The following is a 22034-nucleotide window of genomic DNA, read 5'->3' on the forward strand; positions in this document are numbered from 1 at the left end:
TGAGACGTTGCTCAGGTGTGAGAGTTAAACTCAGCATCTCTGTGTGTGTGTGTGTGTGTGTGTGTTATTGTTTGTGCTGTATTTCTAAGTGTGTGTGTGAGTGTATTTCTGTGAACCCTTGAGGATGTCTAACTCCACCATCAACTTCTACGCCCTGTCTCAGTCCTTCAGCTCCTCTGATATTATTGTCATAGCAACCTACTTTCTTCTCAACCTCGCAGTCGGCATCTGGGTAAGTGTCAGAGATGTGTGTGTGTGTGTGTGAGTGTGAGAGAGAGTGTGTGAGTGTGTGAGAGATTGTAACACTGTTCTCTGTCAGTCATCATGCAGGGTGAGCAGGAACACCCTGAGTGGATATTTCCTGGCCGGACGGGACATGGCCTGGTGGCCGGTGAGTGTGTGTTTGTATCTGCTCATCTGTGAACTTGTGTTGGTGAATGAACCAAAAATGACTTGTATGCTGAAATAAATGGCTTTTTAAACACTAAAAAATCATTTACCAATATTTGTAGACAAATATGAATCAGTTAATAAGGAGAACTTGTTGTTGCCAGGTTGTAGGAAGTTTGTTTGTTCACTAGAGAACAATAAAAGTTATATGTGAAATATTTACTCATGAAGGTCATAAAATGCTGAGGAGGATTTTCTGCTTGGATGAAACTGACAAAATACTGGGACCTGACTGCAAATATCATAAAGGAGATGAATATATGTAGTAATGATTCTGATTAACAATACTGGGAGAAAAGTTGAGCATAACAACAGACAGACTGCTGGAGTCAAACTCCGAGTAACACAATCTAAAATGAGTCTTTCATACTGTTTACATGTAGTTTTTGGTTTCTGTTTAATTCTACTTTACGATGGAAATATTTGATATTTTTACTCCACTGCATTTACCTGATGGAATTTTAAAAATAATCTTTTGTCACGATCCCTCGTCACGGCTCAGATGTCTGAGTATTTCCACTAAAAATGATTTTCCCTCTAAATTTCTCAGATAATTTCATTTGAATTTCAGTCCCAACGAGATTTTTAAAAATCCAATAATTCATCAAATGAAAACACAAAAAAAACTCAGTGACTCTTTGAAGGGACACAAACTATGAGTTGAGAACCACTGGACCAAACTATCAGTGGATGAAGTCATTGAAAGTAACTTCACCTCCAACAGCTACGACGATAAACACTTGATGCATCGGAATTAAAAAGTACTACAAGCCTAAGATACATTTGTCCTCCGACCATGTACTTTAGTTTTTGCTTCTGATACTTTAACTTGTAAGAAAGTATTTAATCGATGTCATATATGGCACTTGAAGTAAAGTACATGGATGCTGTCCATCCCTGCTGTGCTCAGATTGGAGCGTCTCTGTTCGCCAGCTCAGAGGGCTCAGGTCTGTTCATCGGTCTGGCCGGGACTGGAGCTGCTGGAGGCATCGCTGTCACCGGCTTTGAATGGAACGTGAGTTAAACAACACACACACACACGAGACGTTATGAAATCTATCTATGAATAGTAACTGAAAACACTTAAATCCAATGGAATGAAGCAGATCTGGTCTGATAATCCATCTAATCCACCTTTTGTGCTGAGAAAACAAAAACACGCAGCTTCAATGACTAATTTAATTTGAAACATGAGGAGGAAATTAATGATGAGAGCATTGCAATCGATATTTTACCCAACGAGCAAAGAGACAACTACTTAGTGTTTGTACAGCTGTAACACACAACCACCAGCAGGGGGCAGCAGCAGAACTCCTTGAAAGACATCCAGATGTTTTAGGTGAAGTGAAGAATGAGTCAGCACCAGTGTGAGAGTTCATTCATTCAGAATAAAGAGTTGAATGTTTTTCCTTAAGTTGAACAGAGAGAGGATTTATAATTGATTGATTGATTGATTGATTGATTGATTGATTGACTGACTGATCATTCTTCTTTTCCTCCATCAGGCCACCTATGTGTTGTTGGCTCTGGCCTGGGTGTTTGTGCCTGTCTACATCTCCTCAGGGGTTAGATTGCACACACACACACACACACACACACACACACACACACACACACACACACACACACACACACACATTGGTGCATGTCTGCTTGTTAAGGCTGGTTCAGCAGACAAGAATTACCCGCCTTGAAAATTCCCCAACAGGGTGTTACACTTCAGTGCACATGCACACACACAATGTAGTCTTCTAATAAAAATGGCCATAAATGGATTTTCCCTCTTTGTTGTATTAAGTGTGAACACATCACACGTATCCACTGTCACCTCCCTCTCACTGCTGCATCCTTCTGATCATGTGTCTGATCTTTGGTTCTCATGTTCAGATCGTGACGATGCCGGAGTATCTGGGTCGTCGATTCGGAGGAGAGAGGATCAGAACCTACCTGGCTGTCCTCTCCCTGCTGCTGTCCGTCTTCACAAAGATATCAGTGCGACAATCTCTCACACACACACACACACACACAATGAAACAGCACAACATTTAGCAACCCTGTCTGACACGTTGTGTTTCCATCACCAGACGGACCTGTACTCTGGAGCCTTGTTTGTCCAGGTGTGTCTGGGATGGAACCTCTATCTGTCCACTGTCCTCATGCTGGTGGTCACTGCACTCTATACTATAGCAGGTACACACAAACCACGACGACATTTTGTTTGTGTCTCGGTTTTGATCACATCACAGAACTTTTTCAGCTCAGAGAAAGACTTTCTTACACTTGCATAACTTATATTTTATAGATAAATCCCTGTCAAGCAAATAAGAATCTGTTCTGTGCACAGCACACTGATGTATCTGTATTCTTACTGTCCATCCATGCACTCAGTAACCTCACTCACTCAGTTTTACTCTATCGTTCTTTGTCGAATTCACAGTTTTATGAATTTAAAACAATGGACGCTTTGTTCTTCATTTTTATATTTTTCCACACGGTCACATTTTCCTGCACGCTTGCTCAACCTTCTCTCTCCGATCCAGTGAGTAGTAGGATCAGTGTTCACGGGAGAAACAATTAGTTGTTGGCGACGCTTTTTATTTTCTTAAATAAATCGTAAATAATAATTTCTGCACAAAACCTTCTTTATGTGCTTTTGCTTTATCTTTCCCTTTGCATGTAAGGTTTCATCAACAGTATCACATGCTATTGTGTCCAGGTGGTCTCGCTGCTGTCATCTACACAGACACTCTGCAGACAGTTATCATGATCGTAGGAGCAATAATCCTGACAGTCACTGGTATGTACACTTGAATCCTTCAAAAGCAAACTGAGCATGCACATCTGCAGTTTTTAGTATCATAAGGAATGTATAGTTGGGAGTTGTACCTTGATCCACAGCCTTTAACAAGATCGGAGGGTACAGTAACCTGGAGCGTGTGTACAGCATGGCGGTGCCCAGTAAGATCATTCCCAACAGCACCTGCCACCTGCCACGTCAGGACGCCATGCACCTGTTCAGGGACGCCGTCACCGGAGACCTGCCCTGGCCGGGCATGACGCTGGGCCTCACCATACTGGCCACCTGGTACTGGTGCACTGACCAGGTACATCTGCAAAATACACATCAGTGACAATACACACGTGCCTCGAGGTGCAGCTTCCTCCAGGGGCCGTAATGGACCACAAAGCTGGAACTCCATTAAAGTGAAGTTAAAAACCTTCTCTCTCAAAACACGTAAAACTAGAACTACAGCCCAGAGGTCGTTTGTCTCCACCGACCAGATTAGTTTCAGTCTTAATACGTTTTTCTTTAGACTCACATGGGTTCACCTTTGTCCACTGAATCAAATCAGTTCCTTTTTGAGTCACGTTCAAGAGGCAAAAATAAGTGTTTGTGAGGTAACTGTGACCTCTTTTCTCTTCTGTAGTCTTTGTTGTTTATTAGTTTTTGACTCAACTTCTAAAATCTAGGGTTGTTGTACTTGTTTTACCGAACTAGATTTACTCAAGTACTGTGTCTTTGTACAGGAAATAGTCAACATGCCACAAGAATACTTTTAAAAAACCATGAAAGCTCTTTTTTATTTAGCGAATTTGTAAAAGAAAAGTAAAATGAGGTCATCAAAGTTTTCTCTCAACCGACTGTGGCCTCAGAAAAACTGTGAACCTGCTCAACTTCAGTAAATATGGCAGATCCATATTGAACCAGAGGTTTATGAGTTTTAACACATTTTAATGAATAATCTTGGTTTGTCCTTATTAATCATTTCTCTAAAATCTGAAAACAGCTCCTTGATCACAGGGTGGAGATTTCTTTTTAGCTACATTTTCCAATTTCAAGAAAAATCTTTCAATGTAATCTTGGACTTTCTTTGGTTTTGCTCCTGCTGCTAAATATCCCAACAGACTCCATTCTGTTAAAGTTGACTGCTCCAAGTCTCAGGTCAGTCTCCATCTCTGGCCAAACCCAAACACCAGGCTTTAAAAAATCCTTTAAGAAACCTAAGACTAGAATTATATATTTTCTATGAGGCAAAAGCAGACATACTTAAAATACCTCACTGCACTCAAACACATTCATTAACCGCTCTGGATGATTTCCAGATCAGATGCCGTTAGCTTGAGTTATAGACTTTCACTGTCAGACATGAGGATTTTCCTGGTACTGATGCTGACTCATCTTTAACTGGTGTTTAATCTGATCTGTTTGAAGCAACAACAGAGAAACAGTCTGACTTTTTATTTACAACATTCACTTTTAGTCACATCAGTGTTAAACATCGAATACACCTGGTCTCCACATCTGTAATCAACAACATCTGCCTCACCCGCAAAGCAAGCAACACGGTGGCTTAACCCTCGCACCATCAGTTACCACAGTGGTATCAACACCCAGAGCCTGACGCGTATATCAGCGGGAAAACATCTTCAGCTGATTGTCACATCTGTGTGTGTTTAATATAGAAAAATATTACGGAATGAAATTCTAAAAAACAGAAGCTGATTTAAACTGGAAGTGTTCAAAGGATTCATTACAAGACTGAAGTGCTTTATTTGATCAAATCTAGTATGTTGTTGTTTATCAACTACTAAATACCTCTGCTTCTGTTCAATCTTAAACTGTGTTCAGACCTGGCATCAACATCTGACCTGAAAGATCGGAGTCAAGGCCCGGACGCACTGTAACGTGTCCTGAGATCCGATCGCTCGGACCATATTGGGAGCTGGTCCGAGACGCATCATTTTTGCTGTCGGAATGCAAAAGCATCACTTGTGAAGAACCACATACTCAGCTGACGTCACAATATCAACACTGATCGCCACATCACAATCTTTTTCTTAATTCTTAAACTGATAAAAATAATTCTGCACAGCAGCTGCACAAGATTCACTCAGCCCCTCCTGACTCGTCTCTGCGTCCCGCTCGCTCGTGCCGACACACAGACACACATTGGACACGTCTCTAAACTCAGACTGTGTAAAAACAACACATCACTTTGTCTTCACAAATACAAATGACTTACATGATTATTTGCATATAGAGCAGGGAAGTCAAATCACAATGGACTCAACACTGTCTCATTGTGATTGGATCTCTCAGGACAGACGTTTATATCAGGTCTGAACAGGGGCTTAGAAACAAGATGACTGAATCACTTGTTTACTAATTATGACAGATGTAAGATAAAAAGTGTCGCTCTCAGATCAGTAACGCTACTGAAAGCATCCAGTCTGAAACTTTAACCAGGAGGAAAAAGTTTGGAAGGACAAACAATTCATTTACAGACAAAACCTCTAACAACACATCATCATATCAGATTCATATCACTTCATAATTAAATAGTTGGTGTAAGCTGAGCCTTAGGGTTTAAAACAGGAAGTGACATGCATGCCTGAGATAGAAAGGATTCCACAGTGAACAGTCACCAGTTTCGTAGCAGGAAGTCTTTATAAACAAACGTCCGTGCGTCCACAGGTCCTCTGTTCTAGCTAGCAGCCTGTTTATTATGAGTCGCTTTCTTCTGCGACCCTCCTCCTCGTGCCCTCAAGTGTCTAAAATTGGTCAGTTTTGAGAAAGAAACTCCAAGTAGCCCTGATGGGCTGGTTGGCTGCTGTGCCGAGGTGTTGTCCGTCTTCCTGTAACCCGGGCTGTGGCGTCGTGGCGACCGGCTGGACCGAATCTCTGCGTGCGGCCGGGTCGAACTGGTTTGCAGCCCTTGACCCTTCCAGTATTGGTGTCCTCCTATCACAGGGCCAGCTGCTCGGGTAGGGCGGTGGTAACTTCCCGGTTTGGCGATGACGACTTTATTTCCTCGCAGTCTTGCATCTCTACCTGGAGATCTAGAGGTCTGGAACAACTAGAAATTCAGAAAAGATACATCACGTTAATCATAGAGTGTTAATAAAGATGGACGACGTGACAGCTCTCAAATCTGAAGCCAAAACATCCGGATAGCCCCCTGTTGGCTGGAGTGTTAGTTTACGTGACCAAATTAAATCAGCATACATGCTTAATAAATGTTTTTGGTCAGGTAATTTTTTTGAATTTTTCAGGTACGTTTGGTTTGAATTTGTTATTTGATGCTTTAAAAACAGGGTGAGATTTTAGCACAGTGGGACATTTGGTTCTATAATTCTTTTGAAAGGTGCTGCATGGATAAAGTTAATAGTTATTACTGTTTCTCTGTGTTTAGGTTATTGTACAACGCTCCCTGTCGGCTAAGAGCATGAGTCACGTGAAAGGAGCATCGATCCTGGCTGCCTATCTGAAGATGCTGCCCTTCATCTTCATCATCCTCCCCGGCATGATCAGCCGAGCGCTCTATCCAGGTGCGTGCACAAACGCTTCAGCGAATAATCAGACACAATTTGATTCGGGGGAAAAAGTAGCGTTTCCTTTGATGCTGTTGGTTTAACACACCTTTTTTCAGACGAGTTTGAATAAATGTTTGTGACACATTTTCCTGTTAAAGGAGTGTCAGTGAACATGTTGTAACTGCAACTGACAATGAACACATCGTCTGGTGATTGTTATCTTTTTATCATTTAGTTTATCAAATGTGGAAAACAGTGGAAAATCTTTAATTCCTTGTACATTGCAGCTCACGTTTTGACTAAACATTTTGGTTCAACAATTAAAAAGTATTCTTCAGCAGAGCTTTGACTATTGTAATGTAACTTCCTGTTTAATTGTTTAGTCTGTGCAATGTGAGAAAGTCGGGGAAAAAAAGATCCAAAGACAGAAAAAGAAGCAAACATAAAATTTCTTATCGTCGGCCATTGCTCACTTCTCCAATGTGCCTGTGTGGTGAGGGGTGACCTTGTCTGCGGAGCTGCTGGGATTGGCGGATGAGGGCAGCGCTGTCCTCTGATTGGCTGGGCTCTCGAAGGTCCAGCATACTCTGGGAGAGGCGGGCCATCATGTTGACCCCATCTCCGTACCGATGTCCGCGACCCGAACCTGTGGAAGTTCTGCTTGTCAGCGGGTCAATTGGCTCCTGCTGGATATCGTAAAACTCCTCCTCCGACACAGTGGAGGCACTTGAAGGATCATCGTTGGCCGCTCGGTCACAGATGACCTTGGTGCTGTCTTGGCTGCCCTCGTCATTGCTGCCGGAGTCCCTGTCGTTGTCCTTAGATGTCATGCGGCCACGGCCTAACGTCAGCTGCGGCTGGGTTCTCTGTTCGCTCAAAGAGTCATCCTGACTTTCCAGTTGGTCCATTTTAACGAGAGTCACCTGCGGTTGGCCGGGCTGGTCTGAAGGGGTTGGGTCAAGGACCAGCTGCAGTGTGCGGCGTTTAGGAACAGGAGGTGCTGGGGTTTGTGTGTCTGGAGTTTGTTTAGCGTCATGTGTTGTTTGTGGATCAGCAGTGATACCAGATGGTGATTCAGCAGTGTGTTGATTTAGGTTGTGTTTGTCCTGTGTGCGGGGCTGCTGAGGGGCCACACTGGAATCTGTTGTATCGGTTTGGGCTTGGTTCTGAGAAGCATTTGTTTTCTCTTTGACCTGTTTGCTGGTTGTGGTCACAGGAGAAGCGGCTTCTGGACTTGTATTCCCAGAGGGCTTTTTGGTTCCTTCTGCCATGTTTGCATCATGACCCGGTGCAGGTTCCTCAGACTTGGGTGGCAGCGTCAGCGGTGCTTTGAAGCGTATAGCCTGGCTGACCTCAAACCTCTCTGACCTCTGTAGGTGAACCTGATTGGCCCGCTTTTCATCCCTGATATTGATAAAGCCTATCACGTCGCTTGGTGGGTCAGGCTCTGGCCAGGTGGGCAGGTAAGGAATCAGGTATGCTTTCTCCAGATAGGCTAATCCTGGGTGTAGGGGCGGTTCTTCCATTACCTTCTTAGGACGCCCTGTCATTATTTTTAGCCCTGTGGGGTTTTGAGGGTTGGAATTCTGGTCAGAGGGGGCTGGACTGTGGGCTCCCGTGGTAACCAGGGAGTATTTGGGATTGATGAGCTTCCTAGCAATAGCAGCTGACACAGGTGTAGGAGCCGCCTGGGGCAGCGGGTCGGGGACTGGTTCGTCCACCATGGGAACCTTGCTAAGAGACACCCCTCTGGACATGAGATAAAGGTCACGAAACTGTAGGTCCAACGTCTCCACCGCCTGTCCTGTGATCACAGTGATGAGGTTACGGTCCAAACGAGAGGACGACCAGGTGAAGCTGCAATAACACAGAGAAGGAAACATAAGTTCACAGCAGTGATTCAACCATTATGATGTCACAGTTCCAGAGATTAATCATTACACCAGACATTTGTGCGGTGAAGTCATGCAGCATATCGTGCCCTTTGGACACATCACAAGTTTGTTTGTCCTTGGAAGAACAGGTCACACAGTCAATGAGAACGTGCAGAAATATTGATTAATAGATAACAAAGTTACCTTTTAGGTAAACATTCATGCTCCGTGCTAACTAAGTGGTAATTTGGTGGTGTAAATTTTCTTTGAAGCATTGTCTAAAACTATTTAAATCAAACACACTCAGCACGTTTTATTCAGTGTTTCTGGGCTGGTTGTGGGTGGGGGGGTTATTGGTGTTACAATAGCTACAAAGAGCATTTGCATATCTCCTTGCAGCTCAGTGTTAGTCTCGACCAATTCCTGAGGGAAATATCTGGGTCATAATCTGCTCCACATTGTTTCACAAGCATTTGCTTTCTGCTGTTTTGTGCTTGATCGACTCTGCAAAAATAGTTTATCTTCGATGCTTCCAGCTGTCTGCTGGTAGAAACTGTGCGAGACTTGTTGAGAACAATGAACCTGAACCTAAACTGTGACTCTGTGGGCTAGAGAACCAAAACAATGAGCTAAAAGACAACAAAATGCTCAGAAGAGTGAGAGGCAACTCTCGAGTCGGGTGATTATTTTCTCGGGGCGCAAAGTGACCTCCTTTTGACAAATAATCACTTTTAATATGTTGCCAATGATAAAATATTGATAAGTGCAACTTTAGATGCTCAAATAGACAATTCACTGATTCACAACATTCTGTTCAGTAGACTTCTTACCTGTATGAACCAGAGACGGCTCTGTCTCCATCGACCAGGAGAAACTTCTGGCTCAGCGACCCACGCACCCTCTGTGCCGACCGGGTGAAGAACTCCACACCTCCGCAGCAGCGCACACGCAGATTCTACACACGCACACATTCATGCAAAGTTAATGCTGTGCAAACAAAGGCATACTAAGGGATTTGTTACCGACAGGAGGAGATATTTTACTGAACAAAAGGGAAATGAAGGCAACAAGAAAGTGGGGGGGCAGAAAAGAATTAGTTTTGTTGTTGCTCAAGAGCGGCTCATCTCTATCAATACCCCGACAACTTCATATTTACTGACTCTACAGGTTGGAGCATGGTCTGTATCTGTGTATGTGCATGCTTGCATGACACACCCTACTCAGTGTTTGTCTTCAGCCCTGTGATAAGGGTGTGGCTCCAGGCCGAGCGTTACCTCGCAAGTAAATGTTCTGCGCGAAATCTCACAGGAGACATGAACTGTGGGGGTCGTAAATTCTCCTAATAAGGGAGATGGCAGATAAGAAATAAGCTGAATGAGTGGGAGATCTCTATGGGTAAAGAGGAAGGAGGAAAGGGAAATGAAAGAGAAACAGAAACAGTATTATTTTTTATTTTCTGTTACTGCCTCAACCAGTTCAACTCAGACGCTCCGCCAACGGAGAACAATTTATTGGTGTTCGCACCTCACCGAGGCCTGCAGGCAAAAACCTGTTACACCTACGTAAGCCCTGTGCCCTACTTCCAAATATTTCACTTGTATTCAAATATATATCACAGGAAATTGGAGTTGGAGCTGAAGCTTTTACAGATAACAAGAGAAGCTGTACGACAAGCTCATCCCTCGCTTATGAAAACATCATCTGGGCGTGTATGTGTGTGTTTGTGTCTGTGTGTCTGTACCTTTAGATGTCCACGGTGCATATCAGCTCTGCCACACATGGAAAGAAAGCAGGGGACTGCAGCCATGTCAATGATTATGTATACAGGAACTTTGCGTTTATATGCAGCATCAAGCAGGTCACGAAAGATATCCACGTCTGTAAACACATCCATCACCACGGCTATTACCTACACACACACACACACACACACACACACACACACACAAAGAAAACCACAAATGGTGTTACACATTTCCTTCTCTGTGAGGGTGGGTTTGATTTGAGCTTCATTTATCAACAATATTATATCACATTATATCCTCAACAGGAAACTGGCCACTTGTGGGAACTGCATTTGAACAATAAGTCAAATCCTCGGGGACAGAGAATGTTCTCGCAGTCCTGCAACTAACTGGCTCGTAAAGAGACTTCTAGAAACAAACTGTTTTTTCGCAGAGTGGTGATAAATTGTTAAGCGTCTGGACGGTGCGTGTTCAACAACACCGCAGCACTGGTGAAAGCCTGGGACGTTTCACACAGCGCTGCCTGCTCGCTCTTCACATGACCCAGTTTGAAGATTAAAACTGCAGAAACTGATTTGAAGATGAGGCCAAAACTGAACAAGTTAATTGCTTGTTCATTAGCTGTAGATAAAAAAGATATTTTGGTGAGCCTCGATGTTATTGCATTCTACCGCAGCTTTCTTTTTTGAATCAATAAACCTGTTCACATGGACACCAGTAACAGAGTACTAACAGATTATGAAGCTTTTGCTAAATTAAAAAGGAGAACACTCAAAATGGTGCACGGCAGCATCATGCATTTAACTGTTTCAGGTTAGGATTTTAAAATTCTGGAGGGACCTTCCAACATATGAGGTAGTGAAAGTAATGTTGACATGAATAATAATCAGACTTTGCTCTTTAACATGGATACGGGAGTAAGATTTGAATAAATCTGTTAGCAACTCATGTAAATGTCACAATCATGTAAAAATCTTAATCAAAATAATGTCAACAGTTGAAATATTGGTGCCGTTGATGTGCATGCAGTGAACAGTGCTTTTGTAAATCACAATAAAGTTAGGGTGGTAAAGTAAAGGTTAAAGAAGATGATTTGCAATAATTTAACAGTAAATAATCTTTAAAGAGTGAGTGTCGTGCACAGGGCGCTGGCATGTAACATGTTCAGTGACGTTGGAGAATTCTTTCCCACTGGCGTGGCAAGATCAGACTTGTGATAACTTGGCACATGTGAGAGAAGTAGAGGAAGGGAAGTAGGTTCATGAGACAAGACAGAGGCAAATAATGAGGTGTAAATGGTTTGTAAATGTAAATCTGACGCAGACACAGGATTAAATTCAGTCAAAGGAGGTTCATGTCAGGTTTTTTTGTCCTCCTACAAACCTTAATAGGAGAATCTGCCAAAGGCAGTGATTCGTCAGCGATTTCAAATAAGATCATGTAAACTATGACCGTTACTAAAAGAGTGTTGAAAAGAAAACATTTCATTGTGTGATGCAACTCGACACTAAGTTCCGCAAGTAACGATTTTTTTTATGCCAAAACTTTCACTACAAATTATCATTTAGTAAAAGCTTTTAAAAACTCTTGATTCAAACTGATTGTCTATTTATAGGCTCTTATTTATTTGATCACTCTGTTTTCCTCCACTCATGCTCCTTTGTTTTTATAATTATTTCTGAGTTCCAGCAGTGAAATGTTCTCAGAGACACTTGTCACATCTTCGCATACCAGTTTAAACAGTTAAAAATCCACATGTATGCAGTTGATGATCATGTAAAACAGAGACTGATACTGGAGAAGCTAGAACCAGAGAGAATTTAGTTTTTTGGACTAAAAACGACCATAAAACCCTGAACTCGTGATCAAACAGCTAATCTCTTTATTCCTGTGTATTGTGCCATAAAAAACGCAGCTCGGCATTTTGTGTTTTTATGGTATTGAACTTCAATATAAACTGAGCACCCAGGAAAACCATGGTGTTGTTGTGCATTCAGCAGCAGTGCAATAAGTTTTAGATGAGATTTTCACTGTGGTTTCTTTTGTGCTGACTCAATGCAGTAGTACATTTTGGGTGAATATAGTGTTTCTGTTTCGGACTAGATCACATTAGAATGTGTACTGTCCAAAATAACAATATTAGATTGTTAATAATATTTTATAGGATTATTGTATCTTTTTAAACTAAAATCTCATTCTCTACTTTTTAATATTAGCTTTTTTGTTCAATAACTTAGTCATTAGATGATTAGATATTAGATCGATAACTATAGTTAAGTTATAGTTGTTAGATAAATGTAGTGGAGTAAACACTTTCATTCCCCCTCTGGAATTTAATACAATAAGGAAAATGGTGTAAAATTAAAGTACAGGTTATTTAAAGTTGAACTTAAAGATCCAGTGTGTCAAATTTAGGTGAAAGGGATCGAAATACAATATAAAGAATCCTAGTGATGTTTTTACTAGTGCATTTCATCTAAATTGTACAAATTGTAGTTTTCTTGACCCTAGTATACCTCATATTAAATACTTTATATTCAAATACTTTATATTAGCATCAGGAGCAGGTCCTCTCTACGGAGGCGGCCATGTTTTTAACAGTCGTCTAAACTAGACAAACAAAACATCTTTGAGTTTTTAAGACAACTGAAGGTTTGGAAGGGGAGGGGGGGGAGGGGTATTCAGCTGCAACATGACACTTCACCACTAGATGTCACTACATTCTACACCCTGAACCTTTAAGTACAGAACTTGAGGAACTTTAACTTTCCACGTGGCTTCAGTTTTTCTTCCTCTGAACTAACTTCACCTCCACATTAAACCTTCTTCCTCCTCTTCTCACCTTCTGCGCGCCCGCAATGGTCTTCCTCACCACCTCCTTGATGTGCGTGTGTCCGTCGGTCGGAGGTTGCGTGTACACGGTCACCCGCGTCACCCCGCGGTAAGAGATGGCATCGGGCCAGCCCAGGTCCAGCTCCACCACGGAGGCCTCGGACCGGTCCGGCCAGTACTGGAGCGACACCTCGCCGTCCCCGGCTTCTTCTCCGGAGCCCGGGGTGATGTTCCCCGGGCCGGGAGTGTCTGGTTTCGGATGGTGCTCGTGCCCGGGCCGGTAAGCCTCCGCCGTGCGCTCGATCCTCTCCAGCTCCGGCTCGGAGAGGAACTCCCGGACCGAGTTCCGCTGGAGGCAGTCCACGAAGGCGTCCCGGCCCTTGGTGACCAGCGCCTCCACAGCCAGCCGCTGGTCCTCGCTGTAGAAAAACTCCGGTTTGCCCTCACTCACCCGCCAGTTGACGTGGTGGTCGTCCAGACACTGGACCTGAGACAGAGCCATGTTTCCCCCCGCTGTCCCCCCACCGTCTGTCAGCAGTTAACCCTGGATCCTCTCTGACCCGGTGTCCACTCGTCCGTCCGCTGGGTCAAACCTCGAGAAGGCGCCGTGTGTCATTACCGTGTCCCGGTGACCTGGGAACCAAATCTTCTCTACCACCCGCTGGATCGGTTCCTCGGCCCGGGCTGCTGCTCAGTGCTCCTCGGCTCACGCACACTCGATCACCCAGGTGCCGTCGGAAGCCGCCCCCGCCCAGCGCCACGCCTCTCACCTGACAGCCCGGGGCCGGGTCCCTGCAGCCTCGACCCGGTTCAGCGCAGCTGCTGCAGCCGCGGGGCCCGGCAGACGCGCGGGGAGGCGGGGAGCGAGTGTGTCTGCCGGTGAGTCAGCACAACGAAGAACACGAGGGTGAAAACGACGCTGATCCTCATTTCGAAGTGTTGAAATTCGGCGAGTGACTCAAACTTCTGCGCTGACGAGTCACTTCCCCCCGGTTCCTTTGTTGGCTGCTCCAACGTGGCTGAGTTCCCCCGAAAGACGAGAGAAAAAGTGGGAGGAAATCTCCCCGTCCCCCTGGTCCGAGTTCACAGCGGGTTTCCTCCACTTATCTCCCGTTAGAACGTCTCCTCCTGCGGTCACTGGGCGGTGGGGGCTGCCGGTGTGTGTGTGTGACCCTGGAATGCGGCTACGGAAGCTGATTCCCGGCGACAGACAGGCGGAGTGTCCGGTGGTTGGTTTTGGAGAAAGGGAGGAATCTAACTCCACCCTCCTGCCCGGACAGAGAGGAACCGTGTTATTCACCCAAAAACATAAAAACACACACGAGCTTCTCATGTCCTCGGGTAAACTGCTGTGTCACATGTGCTCACAGCTACTGTGGATTTTCTATAATGATAATAATGAGAGGAGGATCAGTTCAGGCTATTTGTGGTAATTAAAATGGAAGTAACACTGAGAACGAATGTCTGGATCACTTCATTATGACACAAGCATAAAACGAGAACAGAGAAAAGTGGATTACATTTCAATATCATGGATCTAACGTTCCAAATGAAATCAACTTTTCCTTGTGACGAGTCTAACATCCCATGATGACATTACGTACTTTATTTTCTTCACTATCATATCATATTGTTTTGCAGCATTTATTACCACAGGTTATTATTATTATCATTATTACAGCCTGAATATTTCACATGTACAGTGTCGCTCAAAGTCCTTCTCATCATAAGTTTATGGTAAGTTTACACACGATAAGATCAAATTCAGGTTTCAAGTGCTGCAGTAAAATATAAAATAAAGATAACGGACTTAAATAGAAACAATTAATGATAATCAAAAGTGGATTATTAAATAACTACACGTACAGGTCACATTTATTCATTTAAATTCACTTGCTATGAACTCATGTAATGTCCTATATTAGAATGAATGTACAGGGAAACTGCCAAAGGAATAGAACAATATTCTAGAATTAAATATCTAGTTTTACTGCAAAATAACTTGGATTATCTTTGTCTCCCGTTATGTTGAACATACTGAGAATAGTTTCAATGACCTATACGTTCAAAACAAGGTTGAATTCCCCCCCCAGTTCCTTCTCAGGCAGAAATTGGAGCCAACATGAATTGTGCATGAGTAAAATATTCAGTTTCTCGTGTGTAAATGATATTTGACTTTGTCCTCCGTGTTTCAGACACGGTGGGATGTGTGGACCCTGAGGAGTGTGTTCGGGTGTGTGGGGCTGAGGTGGGATGCTCCAACATCGCCTTCCCCAAACTGGTCATTGAACTGATGCCAAGTGGTGAGAACACAGCATCGTTTCTTTTATTTTTTAAATGTGTCAGTGCTTCAATGGTTTATTTCCCACCTGCGTGTATCTGTGCATCATTGTGTGTGCGACAGGCCTGCGGGGGCTCATGATAGCGGTGATGATGGCGGCTCTGATGAGTTCATTGACCTCCATCTTCAACAGCAGCTCCACGCTCTTCACCATGGACATCTGGAAGAAATATCGGTCCCGGGCCTCAGAGAAAGAGCTGCTACTGGTCGGCAGGTATTTTACACGTGTGTGTGTGTGTGTGTGTGTGGTGCAACTGATCTGAGAACATCTGTTGTGCTTTAGTGACCTTGAGTTTTAACCCTCTCCGTGCTGTGGAGGGTCAACCTTGACCACCAGGCTAACTATAGAAAATCCAGTGTGTGGACAAAGTGAAGCAGAAGTTGTGTGCATGTTGTTGCAGGATTGTGACGGTGATCTTGGTGGTGGTGAGCGTGGTGTGGATCCCCATCCTGCAGTCGGCCAACAGCGGCCAGCTGTATGTTTACATCCAGTCTGTGACGAGCTACCTGGCTCCGCCCGTCACTGCTGTGTTCACTCTGGCTGTCTTCTGGAAAAGGACCAATGAGCAGGTACGCAACAAACACAAAAACTCATGCGTGCATTCTTTTCAATGACTTTTCATGGTCTAGAGAAAAAAGAGAAAGAAGCAGCAGATCCTCATATTTATGAAGCTGCCCTGTCACTGAGTTATGCATTTCTATTTAATGAATGACTCAAAAAGCATCAGCAGATGTTGACAATCAATTATAAAATCAAACAGATACTTGCACCAGGTTTTTTTTAAAGAAAACAAATAGAACTCAATTGTATTCCAAAGACACAAGGTTTTACTTTTCAACGCACAAAGGAAAAACACCAGTGAACATCCAAAGTTCATTAAAAGTTTTCTTGGCACTAAAACTCCTCAGCAGAAGATTCTGGAGTTTTTCGGTTTTCCTCTGCACAGCGTTTTGTCCTTTCTCCGACACTGTACTGGAGTGAAGTTTTATCAGCCTCACATGGGATCCAGCTAAGTGCAAACATCCCTCACTGCTGGGTGTGAAGTCCACATGTGTGTGGATGTTTGTCTGCACTTTTTAAGTTTGTGTGTTATAACGTGCATTGTTTTGATTTCCTCTTCTGGGACCGGCATGAATGTGATGCACTTTCGCTGCAGTGGATGAAAGATGCCGCTGGTAGCAGAGTGCAAGCGAGGAAAAGTGTGATTAGAAAGACAAAGATAACACAGTGGTGTTGAATAGATAACAATGTTGTAGTGTGAGTGTGTCAGAGCAAGTAAAGACCAGTCTGCTGCATTGTCAAGATTCGTTCCCTGTTTTATAACAAGGGTGTGCCTGCTGTGTGCTGGCACGCCGCCTAACCCACTGAAATCAAGAGGCTTTTCTCAGGTTTTTCAGATTGAAAGTGTTTCCCTCTTTCCTGTAATGTAAATATCACGTCTGTCCAACTCTGGATGAAGCTTCAGTATCTGCTTGGTTTTACTTTTACCTTTTGTTTTTACGACAGTGGGTTTACAATGGACTTGGCTGTGAATGCACTGTGGTTTTGCAATAGCCCAGAAAATACGGATTTGCTGATAATGCTGGTCAAATAAGGACGTCCCTGTTGTTATATATATAAAAAAAAAAATCCTTTTTAGCTAGTGGAAAGAAATGTTGGTGGTTCCACCACTTAAGTGAAATATATCAACAACTTGGAATGGATTGAGACATTTGATATGGACATTCGTGGTCCCCAGAGGATAAATCCTACTGGCTTTGATGATCCCCTCACTTTGAATTTGGCTGGCAGGGCTTTAGCATCAGCATAACACCATTAATTTACTGAAATGGGTCTGATTTCCTAAAATATTTACCAAATTTAAGCCCAGTTGAAATCAATATTGGCTACTTCCTTTACTCCTGCAAACACCAAACATGTTCACTGGAGAAGTTGTAAAATGTCACAACTCTCTGTTCATTTTCACTTTAATCCATAAAAATGTTATTGAGCAGGGTCAACATAACTTCTACTGAAAAGGCGTGGGCGCTTTGTTTGTGCAGATAAACAGGAGTTAAAGCACAGAGCTTGAATAATCTAAATGGTGTTGACTCAAGGGGTCAAAGATCTCATGTTACTGCCCAGGATGTGTCATATGCGGACGCTGCAGAGAGCAAACAGTTCAGATCTATTTACCTGGGAATACGGTGTTCTCTTTGAACCAGAGCAGCAAGTGCAGCTCATAAAGTCATCTGTAAACCCTGTAACTAGAGTCATCATAAGTTTAGCTCATATCTAACATGTGTCTGGTGATCATCTGTTAATCCTAGAAATCACCTTTTGGGATTTAATTCCAAAAAACTATACATATCTTAAAATCTATGTAGATGTATATTTATATATTTTTTTAAAAAGGCCATTCCACAATAGTTATCTTAAATAATTTAATTTATTTTGAATAGTTTTTTAGGGATAAATAGGTCAAATAGAGAAATGCTTTAGAGGAAAGTGTAGAAAGGAAAAAGAACATAAGAGGAAAAGTGAAAAAACATGACGAGCAGTGAAGCAGGGGTGTTTTCTTTGAGTGCTCCGACAGGCTGATTGTTTTGTGCTAAGTCAAACCGCTCGGATGACATTCTTTGATGAAGGCTGGAAACAGAATGAGACAGAGAGTTATTTGTGACACTGCACGTGTGTGTAAATATGCATAGAGACAAAGACAACAGATCATGGTGGGAAAGTGAGAGTTTTATGATTTGAACACGCCCAACGCTGCTCAGACTGAAGCCAAAAAGATCAGTATCACTGAATAAGGCATGCAATGTTGTCTGTGTGTGTTAATAAGTGTGTGTTTGTGTGTTTTCAGGGTGCATTCTGGGGCCTGATGGTGGGATTGGTGGTGGGTGTGTGCAGGATGGTGCTGGAGTTTGCTTTCCCTCCTCCTAGATGTGGCGTCGTGGATTCTGCCCCTGCAGTGCTGCGCAGCGTCCACTACCTCCACTTCGCCATCCTGCTCTGTGGCCTCACCGCTATCGTGGTTACTATAGTATCGCTGCTCACACCGCCGCCAACCCCGGAACAGGTGTGTACACATAGATACGGTAAATAACAGAACTGTGAAGCAGGTGAGCTCAGCAGGTTTTCTGTTGATACACCTATAATGTTATCTACTTCAAAATAAAACAGAAGAATATGAGGTAAAGAAACAGGCAGCTGAAGGTTTCAGAGCAGATTAAGTGATGGTTGGTTTCTACGCTAGAAACCAGTCGCAGGCCGTGCCCATATAAATCCAGTACACTACACAAACCAGGCTCTAAGTATAGTGGATGTATTGTTGTGCACAATTGAATGACACATCAAATGTCCCAGCCTCATTTCTTTAGGTGACCTATTTGTCACACCTGACATGACACTGGCCTGCGTTTGAACTCTGAATGCAAGCATCAGCGTCTCTGATAGAAAACCATGTCAACCCTGACAATAGATAAAAACACTATAGCATAAATGGAACAGTTCATTATTTTGGGAAACATGCTTATTTGGTTAAATGAGAGGAAGTCTGTCTGATAAATATGAGGCTACATCCAGCACTGGGTTCTCTTAGCATTATATAGACCATAAACACAGCTGCAGCTCTCTGATCAACATGAGATATCTCATTCTGTCTAATGTCAGGTGGGCGTAGTCAGAGTCGATTTTCCTAAATAACCCAGGCGTGCTGTTTCCCTCATCCAATGTTTGAGCTAAATAAAGTCAACAGACGAATGGCTCCTGCTTCACAATCCTTGTACATACATGAGAGAGGCATGTTCTCCTCTAACTTTCCATTAGAAGACAAATAACTGAATTCCCACTGTGTCGAGTTCAGGATGTCAAAAAAAGTCCCACCAATGACCGTGTGTAAAGATGGATGACACGTCATCCCAGATACCAAACTCATTAGAGACAATAACACTTGAACAAACATCGGTGTGATAAGAACGATCTAAACCGACCGAGAAACCATCTTTGATAGCAATTATTTAACGCTAACCTTGACTTTATATCTCGGTCCATGTCCTGTCTGCTAACATGGAGGAGGCAGGGGTTAATGACCTGCACTGCAGCCAGCCACCAGGGGGCAATCAGGGTGTTTTGGCTTCACTTTTGTGAATCATCATGTCATCGAATCTTTATACACAGTGAACGGGACACACGTCCAGCCTCTCTTTACTTGACACAGGTTCTATTTAAGGCAAAATATAATAATTGGCAAATTAAATTGTGTTGCTTTTCCTGCCACTTCTCTCTCAGTTGTGTAACCTGACCTGGTGGACGATAACTGAGGAGCCACAAAGAGAAATTCCTCTTCAGAAGGTTTCTTCTGTCAGCCACCGTAGCTCCCAGGGTAAGAGTCTGGATATCCACACTACTCAGAATAAAACCAGCTATCATGTGATGAAGAGTCAACTGTGAGTAACTTCCTGTATCCGCTCTCTCTGTGTGTGTGTGTGTGTGTTGCTGCAGGCTCCGAGTCAGCTCTGCGGGTGACGTGCGGTCAGAGGGTGCAGAGATTGTGCATCTCAGCAGTGCGGCGGTCGGAGGAGGCTCCAGCCCCCAGAGTTCCCACTCTTAGGGAGAGTGTGTTCTGGTCGAGGTTCTGCTGTGCTAACGCGCTGCTGCTGATCAGCATTAACATCTTTCTCTATGCGTACTTTGCCTGAGTGGATAATTTCCCATCTAACATCCTGCAGGTCCGTCCAACACAAACTTAAAAACTCTGCTCGTCTGCCAAAAACAACTGAATTCTCCAGATACAAGAAAGTGGAGAAACAAACAGGTTTTATTGAAGAGGTTGTAGTTTCAGGTGCTGTAAAACATCCATATTTTAAAATAGCCAATTCCTCACAAACCTGATAGCTGATAGTTTCCTGATAGCAAATATTGAGACATTCTTTTATCTACATCTGGTTCCACATCTGGTGTCAAATTACACAAAGGGATTGCCAATAATAGAAGACACATGTCAGACATTTTCTTTTAAGTAAGTGGAAAAAGTCAAAAATGCACCGTATCACAATGTTTTGAGCAGCTCAATGTTGTCTGATAATATCCTCTTATTATATATTATATATTCTGTATATTTACAGATGTGCTTTCATGTTATGGTTAATATTCAACTTCTGCCCCACTATAAAATATTTGTTCCTAAAACTTAAATCATGTTATAAACTATAAAATACTGTGAAGCTCGTGCCAAGCTAACATCACTGCACGTCCTCGACAAGGAAATATAAGCAGAATACATTTATGTGTTTTAGGTTGAATGTGACTCTCATATTTCAATTTTCCTTATTAATTCGTGTGAATATTGCTAACTATACATTTATGTTGCTGGCCCCATTTCTTTCGTGTAAGGTTTTGTGAACGTTTAGCTGTCGCACTAGTGTTCTTTCATAATATTTAACTTTTATATTAATATAAATCAGCCTTTTCTTTATCCTGTCCTCAAAAAGACCGGTGTCAATGATTTAACTGTTTTCAAAAGGGCAATTTGAATCCAGATGCAACCAAATTATATTTAAATAATTAAAGATTTTACATTTTTTATTATTACAAATCGGTTAATCAATTCTGAAAAGTGCCTAATGCCCTGGTCTTCTGACTGACACTAACCTCAAGGCTGAGAATCTCTAATATTGTGTTAATGTTGTAAATTTGTATTGGTTAAATCCTTGAAGAAGTATTAAGAAGTACAAAGTGCTGGATTGTGAAAAACTCCTGTCAATTAAAAAGACAGGAACTTGTTAATCAAATGTTTTCTTCTCGTGATATCTCTAATAAATCTGAAGATGCATCCGAGCTGCACGTGTTTGTCCACAAATGCAAATTACAGTATCAGATAATATCACTCTTTATTTGGCTTCTTTACATTTAGTGGGGAGGAGTTTGGCGGCATGAACAATATGGTAAAACCAGTCAGATTTCAGGGCAGGCTGTGTGTGAACAGGAGGAAATTAGGTCCCAGGAAAGCTGCTGAGGTTCATTCAGGGCTACAACAATTATTATTTATTTTATAATATATATTATTTTTATTTCTAAAAAAGTGTTGGATTATTTTTGAATATAAATTCAAGCCATATTATTATTTACTGGTAAGTCTGAAACATGAAAACTACAGAAACCAAGGTGACATCTTTGAATTGAGTCATTTGTAAGAATAATTGTAAACAAAACTACTCAGCTACAAAAACGTTAATCCATAACGTATTGAGGACTAAAATGATAATACGTCAAAAAAATCAAATCATAGAGTGGAAACATAAAAAATGATGGTGGCTGGCTGTGATATAGGTTAAAAAAAACCTGCCTCCTCCATGTTAATGAATGGGACAAACTAAAAAGTCAAACTACACATCAAAAACATTTTTCTCAAAGATTGCTTTAGTCATTTTAGGTACTTCTTATCACACTGATGTTTGTTCAAGTGTTCACCTTTACAGTACATTTGGTTGTTA

At 42.6% G+C, this 22034-nt stretch overlaps 2 protein-coding genes across 2 annotated transcripts; one reads left to right on the top strand and one right to left on the bottom strand.

Moving 5' to 3' along the window:
* slc5a10 (solute carrier family 5 member 10) lies at positions 1 to 21378 on the top strand. Its single transcript, XM_069529976.1, has 15 exons — positions 1 to 232; positions 320 to 391; positions 1361 to 1465; positions 1956 to 2015; positions 2338 to 2442; positions 2535 to 2640; positions 3167 to 3247; positions 3349 to 3554; positions 6645 to 6780; positions 15412 to 15519; positions 15621 to 15771; positions 15959 to 16127; positions 18404 to 18619; positions 19831 to 19924; positions 20044 to 21378. Exons 1-15 carry the CDS (start codon positions 125 to 127, stop codon positions 20238 to 20240), a joined length of 1914 nt encoding a protein of 637 aa, XP_069386077.1. The 5' UTR covers positions 1 to 124; the 3' UTR covers positions 20241 to 21378.
* fam83gb (family with sequence similarity 83 member Gb) lies at positions 4676 to 14604 on the bottom strand. The gene is made up of 5 exons (XM_020103128.2): positions 13227 to 14604; positions 10381 to 10548; positions 9470 to 9594; positions 7239 to 8622; positions 4676 to 6308 (listed from the first exon to the last, which is right to left on the bottom strand). Exons 1-5 carry the CDS (start codon positions 13716 to 13718, stop codon positions 5937 to 5939), a joined length of 2541 nt encoding a protein of 846 aa, XP_019958687.2. The 5' UTR covers positions 13719 to 14604; the 3' UTR covers positions 4676 to 5936.
* Positions 21379 to 22034: the final 656 nt, after the last annotated feature.

Source organism: Paralichthys olivaceus, chromosome 8 (assembly GCF_024713975.1).
Source record: "Paralichthys olivaceus isolate ysfri-2021 chromosome 8, ASM2471397v2, whole genome shotgun sequence".
In the NCBI taxonomy this organism is placed as follows: Eukaryota; Metazoa; Chordata; class Actinopteri; order Pleuronectiformes; family Paralichthyidae; genus Paralichthys; species Paralichthys olivaceus.

What these genes read in the sequence shown, in the direction of transcription:
- fam83gb (XM_020103128.2), bottom strand. Translation starts at nt 13,718, where the DNA reads ATGGCTCTGTCTCAGGTCCAGTGTCTGGACGACCACCACGTCAACTGG. An exon ending in CCATTGCGGGCGCGCAGAAG is followed by an intron (nt 10,549 to 13,226) that starts GTGAGAAGAGGA and finishes GTGTGTGTGTAG; the next exon opens with GTAATAGCCGTGGTGATGGA. An exon ending in GCCGTCTCTGGTTCATACAG is followed by an intron (nt 8,623 to 9,469) that starts GTAAGAAGTCTA and finishes GTGTTATTGCAG; the next exon opens with CTTCACCTGGTCGTCCTCTC.
- slc5a10 (XM_069529976.1), top strand. Translation starts at nt 125, where the DNA reads ATGTCTAACTCCACCATCAACTTCTACGCCCTGTCTCAGTCCTTCAGC. An exon ending in ACCTCGCAGTCGGCATCTGG is followed by an intron (nt 233 to 319) that starts GTAAGTGTCAGA and finishes GTTCTCTGTCAG; the next exon opens with TCATCATGCAGGGTGAGCAG. An exon ending in CAGCCGAGCGCTCTATCCAG is followed by an intron (nt 6,781 to 15,411) that starts GTGCGTGCACAA and finishes TCCGTGTTTCAG; the next exon opens with ACACGGTGGGATGTGTGGAC.